Source organism: Bufo bufo, chromosome 6, assembly GCF_905171765.1.
Source record: "Bufo bufo chromosome 6, aBufBuf1.1, whole genome shotgun sequence".
Classification (NCBI taxonomy): Eukaryota; Metazoa; Chordata; class Amphibia; order Anura; family Bufonidae; genus Bufo; species Bufo bufo.
In genome coordinates, this window is record NC_053394.1 from 159,113,409 (window position 1) to 159,126,890 (window position 13,482).

General features: G+C 43.5%; 1 protein-coding gene across 1 annotated transcript in view; it reads left to right on the forward strand.

Annotated features, from left to right (window-relative positions):
- P2RX3 (purinergic receptor P2X 3) overlaps positions 1 to 13,482 on the forward strand; it is a 121,246-nt gene that overhangs the window by 58,668 nt on the left and 49,096 nt on the right. Inside the window, exons 4-7 of the mRNA XM_040437754.1 lie at positions 1,198 to 1,261; positions 3,570 to 3,648; positions 9,121 to 9,198; positions 12,996 to 13,119. Coding sequence (XP_040293688.1) covers positions 1,198 to 1,261; positions 3,570 to 3,648; positions 9,121 to 9,198; positions 12,996 to 13,119 — 345 coding nt within the window. The remainder of the gene's footprint in view (positions 1 to 1,197; positions 1,262 to 3,569; positions 3,649 to 9,120; positions 9,199 to 12,995; positions 13,120 to 13,482) is intronic.

The following is a 13,482-nucleotide window of genomic DNA, read 5'->3' on the forward strand; positions in this document are numbered from 1 at the left end:
GATTCTGTCAGTGTTTTGATCTGTTCACCATCAACATTGCGTGCAGCAGCAACCACAGCCTCCCAGACACTGTTCAGAGAGGTGTACTGTTTTCCCTCCTTGTAAATCTCACATTTGATGATGGACCACAGGTTCTCAATGGGGTTCAGATCAGGTGAACAAGGAGGCCATGTCATTAGATTTTCTTCTTTTATACCCTTTCTTGCCAGCCACGCTGTGGAGTACTTGGACGCGTGTGATGGAGCATTGTCCTGCATGAAAATCATGTTTTTCTTGAAGGATGCAGACTTCTTCCTGTACCACTGCTTGAAGAAGGTGTCTTCCAGAAACTGGCAGTAGGACTGGGAGTTGAGCTTGACTCCATCCTCAACCCGAAAAGGCCCCACAAGCTCATCTTTGATGATACCAGCCCAAACCAGTACTCCACCTCCACCTTGCTGGCGTCTGAGTCGGACTGGAGCTCTCTGCCCTTTACCAATCCAGCCACGGGCCCATCCATCTGGCCCATCAAGACTCACTCTCATTTCATCAGTCCATAAAACCTTAGAAAAATCAGTCTTGATATATTTCTTGGCCCAGTCTTGACGTTTCAGCTTGTGTGTCTTGTTCAGTGGTGGTCGTCTTTCAGCCTTTCTTACCTTGGCCATGTCTCTGAGTATTGCACACCTTGTGCTTTTGGGCACTCCAGTGATGTTGCAGCTCTGAAATATGGCCAAACTGGTGGCAAGTGGCATCTTGGCAGCTGCACGCTTGACTTTTCTCAGTTCATGGGCAGTTATTTTGCGCCTTGGTTTTTCCACACGCTTCTTGCGACCCTGTTGACTATTTTGAATAAAACGCTTGATTGTTCGATGATCACTCTTCAGAAGCTTTGCAATTTTAAGAGTGCTGCATCCCTCTGCAAGATATCTCACTATTTTTGACTTTTCTGAGCCTGTCAAGTCCTTCTTTTGACCCATTTTGCCAAAGGAAAGGAAGTTGCCTAATAATTATGCACACCTAATATAGGGTGTTGATGTCATTAGACCACACCCCTTCTCATTACAGAGATACACATCACCTAATATGCTTAATTAGTAGTAGGCTTTCGAGCCTATACAGCTTGGAGTAAGACAACGTGCATAAAGAGGATGATGTGGTCAAAATACTCATTTGCCTAATAATTCTGCACTCCCTGTATGTATTTCTTTTTTTCAGACTGATGACAAGTACAAATGCAGCAATGATAGCAACTGTACAAGAAACAAGCCCACATCTAATGGTGAGAATATTTGTATTGCTATTGAAAACTTCTGATGGGAGCTGTAGCTATATATTCTGAAGACTGTACTTATTTTGTGGTCTGATTATTCCGGGGTTTGGTCTGGGGTATTTATTCCTTTTGGTGTGTTAGAAAATATGTATGTATGACTTGTGATTGGAACACCATAGGTTTGCATGGCTTATGTAAAGAGTGGCCATACAGTCAGGTCCATAAATATTAGGACATCGACACAATTCTAAAATTTTTGGCTCAATACACCACCACAATGGATTTGAAATGAAACAAAGAAGATGTGCTTTAACTGCAGACTGTCAGCTTTAATTTGAGGGTATTTACATCCAAATCAGGTGAACGGTGTAGGAATTACAACAGTTTGCATATGTGCCTCCCACTTGTTAAGGGACCAAAAGTAATGGGATAATTGGCTTCTCAGCTGTTCCATGGCCAGGTGTGTGTTATTCCCTCATAATCCCAATTACAATGAGCAGATAAAAGGTCCAGAGTTCATTTCAAGTCTGCTATTTGCATTTGGAATCTGTGGCTGTCAACTCTCAAGATGAGATCCAAAGAGCTGTCACTATCAGTGAACCAAGCCATCATTAGGCTGTAAAAACAATACAAACCCATCAGAGAAATAGCAAAAACAATAGGCGTGGCCAAAACAACTGTTTGGAACATTCTTAAAAAGAAGTAACGCACTGGTGAGCTCAGCAACACTAAAGACCCGGAAGACCATGGAAAACAACTGTGGTGGATGACCGAAGAATTCTTTCCCTGGTGAAGAAAACACCCTTTTACAACAGTTGGCCAGATCAAGAACACTCTCCAGGAAGTAGGTGTATGTGTGTCAACAATCAAGAGAAGACTTCACCAGAGCGAATACAGAGGGTTCACCACAAGATGTAAATAATGGGTGAGCCTCAAAAACAGGAACGCCAGATTAGAGTTTGCCACACAACATAAAAAAAAGCCTTCACAGTTCTGGAACAACATCCTATGGACAGATGAGACCAAGATCAACTTGTACCAGAGTGATGGGAAGAGAAGAGTATGGAGAAGGAAAGGAACTGCTCATGATCCTAAGCATACCAACTCATCAGTGAAGCATGGTGGTGGTAGTGTCATGGTGTGGGCATGTATTGCTGCCAATAGAACTGGTTCTCTTGTATTTATTGATGATGTGACTGCTGACAAAAGCAGCAAGATGAATTCTGAAGTGTTTCAGGCAATATTATCTGCTCATATTCAGCTACATGCTTTAGAACTCATGGGACGGCGCTTCACAGTGCAGATGGACAATGACCCAAAGCATACTGCAAAAGCAACCAAAGAGTTTTTAAGGGAAAAAAGTGGAATGTTATACAATGGCCAAGTCAATCACCTGACCTGAATCTGATTGAGCATGCATTTAACTTGCTGAAGACAAAACTGAAGGGATAATGCCCCAAGAACAAGCAGGAACTGAAGACAGTTCCAGTAGAGGCCTGGCAGAGCATCACCAGGGATGAAACCCAGCGTCTGGTGATGTCTATGCGTTCCAGACTTCAGGCTGTAATTGACTGCAAAGGATTTGCAACCAAGTATTAAAAAGTAAAAGTTTGATTTATGATTATTATTCTGTCCCATTACTTTTGGTCCCTTAACAAGTGGGAGGCACATATGCAAACTGTTGTAATTCCTAAACCGTTCACCTGATTTGGATGTAAATACCCTCAAATTAAAGCTGACAGTCTGCAGTTAAAGCACATCTTGTTCGTTTTCATTTAAAATCCCTTGTGGTGGTGTATAGAGCCAAAAATGTTAGAATTGTGTTGATGTCCCAATATTTATTGACCTGACTATGTTAAAAAAAAAAATAATCTTCAACAATGCTCATCAGACCTCTTCTCAAAATCTCGGATCCTGATCTCACCACTCAAAATTGGTTGTATAGCAGAATCCCTGCACTCTTAGATCCTACTGGCCTAGGTGTGGACCAGTGATTAGGGCATAGACAGCGCTGGAGCCTGAGGACACCAGTTACCTGACTCAGAATTGTGCCCATTAACACACTCACATAAACCATCCCATAAACCTCTTCACAATCAATCACTGCGATTTTGAATTGATTTTAGGACTTGCTGTTGGTTTTTGCCCAGGGTTCTCCACAACCTTAATCAGACCCTACGTGTATAGACAGACAAACAGAGATAAAGAAAGAGACACTTGATAGTGGGAGATTTGGCTATTACAGTACTACTTGTATAATAAGCTGCATAAATGCTTCGCTGCCATTGGGTGAGGAAGTTGTTCTTGTGTATTGCAGGCTTTCTCACTGGTCGTTGTGTCCTTTCGTATTGTCAAATTCAAGGTTGGTGCCCCACAGAGAATGACACAGTCCGTATGTAAGTAACTTTGCAAATAATCAGGATTCAAAAAAATCATACCGTTTTGTGTATACATCTCCTGTGCAGACCTGTGTGTCTCTATGGTTACTGGTGACTACAAACCAGCTCTGTGTATTCTGATCCTGATGTTATGTATTATGATAAATGTAGAAAAAAAGGCATAAACCACACATCCACATGTTATATCTTGATATATTGCTGCTAAGCAACATTTGTTAACATGTACTTGAGGTTCTTAGTATATGTTTTGCTCACAATTTATAAGCCCACTTGCCAAATTCATGGCAACCTCTTTTGAATGTCGATTGGACTGGCTGCAGGATCAGACTATATAGGGTTTATTTGTAGTCTGTACTGTAACTACACATCTGCAGGGGATCTGCATCCATTTTTTACTTTGTGTTGAATTTAAAGGGAATCTGTCAGCTACAAGATGCACCATAAACCACAAGCATTACCTTACATATGTTGTCATCATGTTTATCAAGATGTTTTTGTCTTAGATGTCCGATGTGCAAGAAAAAGGACTTTTATTCCCCTGCAGGCCGTATGTAAATGAGGATCTGTAAGTCAAGGCAGCAGCGGCTTTCTTGCTTAAAGTCAAGCTCTCCGCGCCCCCTTCCCTCCCCTTAGCATTTGATTGACAGCCTTTGGCATAGTTTGAGGCGTGATTCCATCCTGGATTTCGCTCATGCGCCGTATGATTGCATTTCCGGTGCTTGCTCATTGATCCCTGCTGCATTGTACTTTGTGAGCTCCTGTGAGTGACATATATATGCGGCAATGTTCTGTGGTGCACTCGCACACTTGAGTCTGTGCCTGCAGGTACAGAACAGCATGGATCAATGTGCAAGCACCGGAAATGTAATCATACAGCGCATGCGTGAAATCTAGGATGAAATTGCACCTGAAACTATACCAAAGGCTGTCAATCAAGTGCTAAGGGGAGGGAAGGGGGGCGGTGAGCTTGACTTCAAGATCCTCATTTACATACGGCCTGCAGGGGAATAAAAGTTCTTGTTCAGCGATCTTGGAAATTGGACATAGACAAACACATCTTGAGAAACATGATGATAACATCTTTAAGGTAATGCTTGTGGTTTATGGTGTTTGTAGCTGACAGGTTCCCTTTAATGAACTAATGGAGTATGTTTGCATGAATGGTGGATGTAAGTTCACACCGATTTTTTTCCACGTGGATTTTGGCATGGATTGCGTGCCCAAAAACCAAAAGAAAATGCTTGCAATTCGTCTCCATTGAATCAAATGGGGAAACCTCTTATTAGTTCATATGGTGCCTTTTTTTTTATTTACGGTTTTACATTACGCACCGCAGGAAAAAGAAGTCACATGACCATTCTTGATGCAAAAAAAACGCGTCCAGACTTCCCATTGACTTGGGCAGGATGAAAAACCACGTCAAATCCACATGGGGAAAAAAACAAAACAATGAAAGCCGTGTCAGAATAAGAAAGTGCATCCTAAAAAACCACATCTCTCCCTCATTGCTCCAGCTGCTCTGCTAGATTATCTTCAGCCTGGCAGCTCAGGGGGTATGTCCTTTCTGCTGCAGCTCTCTCCCTGTAACTGCCATAACTTCTAACAAAACATATGGCAGGTGGCAGCTGAAGATTTAAACTGAGCACAATCGACCAGCTAGTGAAATGGACAAATAACACCGCCCAAACAATAAACTAAGGCAGGGGTCAGCAAACTCCAGCGATTGTGAAACTAAAATTTCCAGGAGGAGCCTCTCACTTCTATAGGAGTTCTGAGAACAGCCAAGCAAGTGTGCATGCTGGGAGTTGTAGTTTCCCAACATCTGGAGTGTCGGAGCTTGCTGACCCACGAACTAGGGAATGTATCTGCATACCACAAGACCAAGTATGGGATTGTGCATGCAAACTTCGAGTGCCCAAGCTCTCAGGGCCAGTGGCACCTGCCTTCAATAGTGAGAGATGATGTGCCACGTGGGACTGCACAAGTTGGCCCTGGTTTGAAGTATAAGATTCCAGAACTTCAGGTATTGAGTGTCGGGAGTGCTTCCAAGAAGCCTCATATCTGTGTATTGAGATACAAGAATAATGCTTCTTTATGACTCTGGTTGGTAGAATGAGTATTGTATGGCCGGTATTACGTACTAAATCTAATTTGGGTGCTGTCTGCAGTCATGGGCACAGTCCGGCTAGCCAGTAGAGATGCTATTATCAGACCTCTCAGGTCACATATGTTTTATTCATATTTCCCACAATCCCACATAATGTGCTTTTATCTAGCACTGCCTCACATCCTCCTGTACTGTATATCTGGGGTATTTGCTGTTAATCCTCTTAATGGATTGTCTTGCTGAAATGTAATAACCAGTAGGGTGCACATCCGGGTGGGTTTCAGGCATGATGAATATTTGATTTAGGTGGAAAGTTCCTTTTATTTGTGAAATCGAACCATGTACACCACTAAGTGAGTCTGTTCTCCATAAAAATAGAGCACCGAGTCAATAAAATGGAATTATAGATCATTGTATTCTCCAGTCAAGTAGCATCTGAGGCATCTGGAGGCATAATACAGTTCCTACAGACTCCTATGGGGCTCTGCTGTACCTAGAAACCTCTGCCACCCAATCATTGCTTCTAGAGGAGAATAGGTTCATAATACAGTTGGGTAGGAACCCCCATATGCAGTGGCCAAGGAGGAGCCAGAGCAGAGGTTGGGAGTGGTAGTGGCTCTGGCTGTTAGTAAATCATGGTGGGTTTCCTTACACCATTGTTTCTGTGCAGTGAAACATTGAGGCACACTTTCTTCACTTGGGTCCAGGGCCGGTGCAAGGATTTTTGCCGCCCTAGGCAAAGATCCATTTTGCCGCCCCCTCATGTCACTCACTCACTGACAGACAAACACACACACTCGGACAGACAGACACGCACTCAGACACTCACTGAATGATGTACACAGAAACTCACTGACAGACACACATACACACATACACTTACTGACAGACACACATACACTCACTGACAGACAGACATACACTCACTGACAGACAGACATACACTCACTGACAGACATACACACACTCAGACACTCACTGAATGACGTACACAGAAACTCACTGACAGACATACTGACAGACACACATACACTCACTGATAGACAGACATACACTTACTTACAGACACACATACACTCACTGACAGACAGACATACACTCACTGACAGACAGACATACACTCACTGACAGACATACACACACTCAGACACTCACTGAATGACGTACACAGAAACTCACTGACAGACATACTCACTGACAGACACACATACACTCACTGACAGACAGACACACACTCACTGACAAACACACACTCACTCACTGACAGACACTCACTGACAAACACACACTCACTCACTGACAGACACTCACTGACAGACATACACCTACCCACTGAAACACACACACACACACACACAGAAACTCACTGACAGACACTCACTCACTGACAAACACACACATATACTCACTGACAAACACACAGACACTTACTGACCGACAGACATCCACACTCACTGACATACACTCACATACACACACAGACACTCAATGACAGACACACATACATTTACTGACAGAAAGACAGACATACATACACTCACTCACTGACATAAATACACAGGCAGACACTCACTCAGTCAAACACTTAAACACTCACCTCCCTGGGGTCCAGTGTGGTGCAGCTCCTCAGTCCTCCAGCGCGCCATTTAGTATGCCGGGGCCGGAATGATGTCATATTCCAGCATCACAGAGGGCGCACGAGGGAGGAGTGGGGAGCTGCTAGAACAGCCTCCCTTGCCGCCCGCCTCCTCTTCTGCGGTAAGTTACTGGCAGAGCAGGCACCTGCCATCAGGGTAAGCAGATGCCTGCTCTGCCATATTTAAGAAGGATCTCCACCTCCTGGCCCCCCTGTAACGGCGCTGGGGGCGGCTCAAGAGCTGCTCACCCAGGGCTGCAGTCCCAGTCAGGGGGAGCTCGCCAGGGCGCCCCCAGCAGGCCGGCACCGGCCCTGCTTGGGGCACACCCTGATTCTGAGGCTCCTGCTTGATGGTAGTCAGGGTGCCTGTGATGTTAGGTGCTTGTATGAGTGCAAGACAGGGAGTGTGGTGTGTAATGGCCGGTGTATGGTGTAGAAGTCAGGAAACCAGGCCAGATGTAGCAGAATAAACATCTCTTTTACTTCAATGCAAAATGGGAGTTGTAGTACATTCAACAATAGAACCACAGTTCCATCTGCACACAGTGCAAATTATTTCCCCGGATAGCGAGGTATTGCAGCTGGGAGTTATGGCGCTCTTTGTACACTGTCTTTCTAAAGTCTCTTCAGTAGAGTCTATGGCTGACAACAGTACTTTAGTAATAATGGCTGTAGTGTCCATTGCAGAATACAGGGTTTTGAAGGCACAAATATAAGGGTTTCTTAAAGATGTCCCTCAAGGCAGCAAAGTCAGAATGGCTGTACTAGCAGGTTAACTTGAAGACTCCTTTGCTTGGCCATGCAGATTCTAAGTTCTTCTCTTTCTGCTGATCTTGCAGTAAATCACGCAGAGATCTGTTAGTCTCTGTAGTTTGAGGCTAAATGAATGGGAGCATGAGGCAACTGCTTCCTCTCAAACTGAACCCCTTATTCAGAACTACCCTAAGTTTGGGGTGGGGCCAGCCCACACTAAACCTCCTACAAGGGCTGGCCAGGATGGTTAACTCCGGCCGTGCCAACCATACCTTGCTATGCTGGGTATAACACATTACATAGCAGATAACAAACATAACATAACACAAAACAAACCATTTGCAGATATCCCCTACTCTCGGGTACTGCACATATGGTGTCACATGTAGAACAAAATAGTACAGAGCTGCAGGGAATCTGTTAGTGTAGACCAACTCATTTTGATTAACATGAATTGGGCTGACATACAATACAGCGCACAACCGGTGACTTTGTTTCCAGGAAAAAAAGCAGCCATATTTTTCTAATCTGGTACAAGGGCCACACACAAATGCATACACCTCCTGATTCATTTTGCTTATACAATCAAGTGAGCAAGTGGGTGTGAACTGGTGGAGACAAAGCCGGACTTAGGCTGTATGGTGCCCTGTGCGGTACCTTCTATTGAGGCCCTTCTTGCCTTATGTTGTATCAAATGGTGCACAAATAACACGGTAACACAGTGCCCAAATATCACTGCCCGACAATAAAGTAGGCAATGTAGGTAGATCCCATGAGACCAAGTGTAAGATTTGTGGTGCAAACTTCAGGTGGATGGGCTATTTGGACCTGCATTAGTGAAAAGTAATGTGCCTTGTGTAAGTACCACACCCCTAAGGCCAAACTGTCCGTGGGGGAGGATGGGAGTTGGATTGCTATATAATAAATGGTTCTTCTATGTCTATTTTGCTAAATTTCTCATATTATCCTTAAGGCCTATCTTGATGGAAGCTGAAAACTTCACTATTTTTGTCAAAAACAGTGTGAGATTTCCAATTTTTGACTTTGAGAGGTAAGTAGCATTCTAGAGGTTGTCTACTCAGTAATTATAGATCATATTGTATATTGTGGATGTATATACACTGCTCAAAAAAATAAAGGGAACACTTAAACAACACAATGTAACTCCAAGTCAATCACACTTCTGTGAAATCAAACTGTCCACTTAGGAAGCAACACTGAGTGACAATCAATTTCACATTCTGTTGTGCAAATGGAATAGACAACAGGTGGAAATTATAGGCAATTAGCAAGACACCCCCAATAAAGGAGTGGTTCTGCAGGTGGTAACCACAGACCACTTCTCAGTTCCTATGCTTCCTGGCTGATGTTTTGGTCACTTTTGAATGCTGGCGTTGCTTTCACTCTAGTGGCAGCATGAGACGGAGTCTACAACCCACACAAGTGGCTCAGGTAGTGCAGCTTATCCAGGATGGCACATCAATGCGAGCTGTGGCAAGAAGGTTTGCTGTGTCTGTCAGCGTAGTGTCCAGAGCATGGAGGCGCTACCAGGAGACAGCCCAGTACATCAGGAGACGTGGAGGAGGCCGTAGGAGGGCAACAACCCAACAGCAGGACTGCTACCTCCGCCTTTGTGCAAGGAGGAACAGGAGGAGCACTGCCAGAGCCCTGCAAAATGACCTCCAGCACGCCACAAATGTGCATGTGTCTGCTCAAACGGTCAGAAACAGACTCCATGAGGGTGATATGAGGGCCCGACGTCCACAGGTGGGGGTTGTGCTTACAGCCCAACACCGTGCAGGACGTTTGGCATTTGCCAGAGAACACCAAGATTGGCAAATTCGCCATTGGCGCCCTGTGCTCTTCACAGATGAAAGCAGGTTCAGACTGAGCACGTGACAGATGTGACAGAGGCGGGAGACGCCGTGGAGAACGTTCTGCTGCCTGCAACATCCTCCAGCATGACCGGTTTGGCATTGGGTCAGTAATGGTGTGGGTTGGCATTTCTTTGGAGGGCCGCACAGCCCTCCATGTGCTCGCCAGAGGCAGCTTGACTGCCATTAGGTACCGAGATGAGATCCTCAGACCCCTTGTGAGACCATATGCTGGTGCGGTTGGCCCTGGGTTCCTCCTAATGCAAGACAATGCTAGACCTCATGTGGCTGGAGTGTGTCAGCAGTTCCTGCAAGACGAAGGCATTGATGCTATGGACTGGCCCGCCCGTTCCCCAGACATGAATCCAATTGAGCACATTTGGGACATCATGTCTCGCTCTATCCACCAACGTCACGTTGCACCACAGACTGTCCAGGAGTTGGCAGATGCTTTAGTCCAGGTCTGGGAGGAGTTCCCTCAGGAGACCGTCCGCCACCTCATCAGGAGCATGCACAGGCGTTGTAGGGAGGTCATACAGGCACGTGGAGGCCACACACACTACTGAGCCTCATTTTGACTTGTTTTAAGGACATTACATCAAAGTTGGATCAGCCTGTAGTGTGTTTTTCCACTTTAATTTTGAGGGTGACTCCAAATCCAGACCTCCATGGGTTGAAAAATTTGATTTCCATTTTTTAATTTTTGTGTGATTTTGTTGTCAGCACATTCAACTATGTAAAGAACAAAGTATTTCAGAAGAATATTTAATTAATTCAGATCTAGGATGTGTTATTTTTGTGTTCCCTTTATTTTTTTGAGCAGTGTATATGATACAATGTGTCCATACAGTAAAAATGCATACATATGTATATATAAAATAAATGTATATATAAAAATGAAAGGTTTCAGGCAAAATGTTTTCATAGAGGTTTAAGTTTATAATCAGGGATTGGTCCATGATATACATATGGGACATAGTGCTTTGTATTCAACCTTCCGGTGTGGATTACAAACGACACTAGCACAGATTGTTCCAGACTATATTCTTAATGAAAATCAGTATGCTCTCAAAGTACATGTTCACTCATAATTCAGTATTTGTCAAAACTTCCCTTAAATACTGTATGTATTCAACCCCTGTTGAGCTGAAATATATTGCTTTAATTATTGACTTACAAATGGGCTATATTAGTGAATCGTTAGAAAAAGTTGCATTTTCAGACTATAAGACCCCCTAGTTCTGGTACTGTTGAGCAGAATGTGGATTTGTAGGAAATCAGCGACAACGAAAACATAAGAGCCAGCATAGGGCTAAATTGACTTCTGCGGTGCGTTTTCTGTTATTCTGTTCCATCCGTTAAATGGATTGACCAAACATGATGGGAAGGAATCAAACTGAGCATAACAGATGAGTCATTGAATCAATGGTGATAATAGCGTAAATGTTTAATTCCATTTTTATTTAAAGAAACAGAGCCACAGAATCCATAAGCACTGATGTGAACTTAAACTAAGCAAAATAAAGATATAGTCATAGACACACACACAAAATAGGAAAAGCCTGAAAAATAATACAGTACTTCACTAAGCACTATTTGCTCACTGGTGAGGAAACATAACATAACAGCCAATCACTGCCTAGACAAGGCCTCCCTCAACACCAGAGCAACAAGGGTGAGGAATGCCATGTAGAGGTCAACCATCACTTCAAAAACCTATAGAGTTCAGTGAATGAGACTGGCATGAAGGTGTCAACCACATCAGGTTCTACACACTACTGGCCTACATGGTAGGATGGCAACAGAAGGTGTAGTGATCACCCAACAAAGAACCATGGCATAACAAAACTTGCAGTTTCACACTGCACTTGTTAAAAAGAGGATGCACCCTCTGATAGATTAACTAGATGCCCTAAATGTCATTTGGACAAATCTGATCTGAGCCATGGAGTATGGTCCTGTCCAGCCTCTCAGAAATTTTGGAGGTTAGTCAGATCTCAGATTAAAGATTATCTGAAAATCTCAATACCTTTGTCTCCTGACTTAATGCTTTTCCATGCCCAGGCAAATGGGACCAATGTTCGACCAGTTATTCACATCTTACTACTGGCAGCCAAACGCTGTATTTTCAAGCACTGGCTCAAACCTCAACTGCCATCAATGACAGAGGTTCTTAACCATGCTAAGCTTTGCCTGGATATGGAGAGAATTGAAGCGGAACAAATGGGAGAGCGATTTATAAACTCTTTTTTCAAGAAATGGGAGTCTTTTATAGGAGTGGTATATTCAGATAGGGACATGCGCACTTTAATGTCCCCATTCATTCTTTAAGAGTGGTACTTGAAGAAAAAATTAAACCAAACTCTGGGGAGACTTCAGATTGATTGAAAGCAATGTTGGTGCATTAGAGAAGTAGAGAGAGAGGGAGGGGGTAGAATGTTTTCCCAGTCAGGGAGGAAGGGTGGTGGGAGGGTAGGGGAATTGTATTGTATTGTTTATGAATATCTTGCATACACTTTGATTGAACGATTTGTATTATACAATTGTCTTGATGAAAATAATTTGGAAACTTAATAAAAATTATATCTAAAAAAAAAAAAGAGGATGCACCCAGCAGGGACCAGTACAGATGTCATACCTTATAATGCCCACAGGAGCAGGAGAGCTCCATGTCAATCTCTGATGACTGACATGAGACTTCACCTTCATATTTTTACAAAGAGGTTCTTCAGCAGTCAGGGCAATGGACGCGTAATCATAATAAATATTAAGAAGATTGCAACTCTAATGGAAGCTAGTTTGAGTTGTTAGAAGGTGATGACTATTCATTTTCATGCCTGATCATGATCCTTTTGGTATGACCAGACAGTGACTATTTACTATCTATTTTGCTTTGGTCCATTGACAAATTGTTCTTTTTAAACATTTAGCACAACGTCTTCATCATCTAACTCTTGGTTACTTCTTTAACTAGAGGAAACCTGCCTGAAAGTCTAAACTGCCGTTATCATCCAGCCAAATCCCCTTTTTGCCCAATCTTCAGACTTGGGGACATCATCAGACTTGCTGGCCAGAACTTCACCAATCTTGCCGAAAAGGTTTGTCAACTATCTATCTATCTCTTTCTGACCCATGATAAAATGCAGCCTTCGATAGGGCCTAGAAGATTGGAGGGGTTCAAAGGGCAAAGAAATGCAGGTGGTAAGGATGAGAACAGGGAGGGGAGAAGTACATGTGAGTCACCTTGAATAGTTACAATGCTATCATTGAACATGTGGTATTACATACTGTTTATTCCTATGTGTTTATTTGAGGTACTTGATGGACTTTTTTCCACAATACACTGTGAAACCATGTGTTACGGGCAGTGAGTGTGGACCCACTGTGCCAACCAACTGCTTTGACTTTTGGCTAGTCCTGAGGGCATTATCATGGTGGTCCCCTGGATTTTCAGCCTTTAG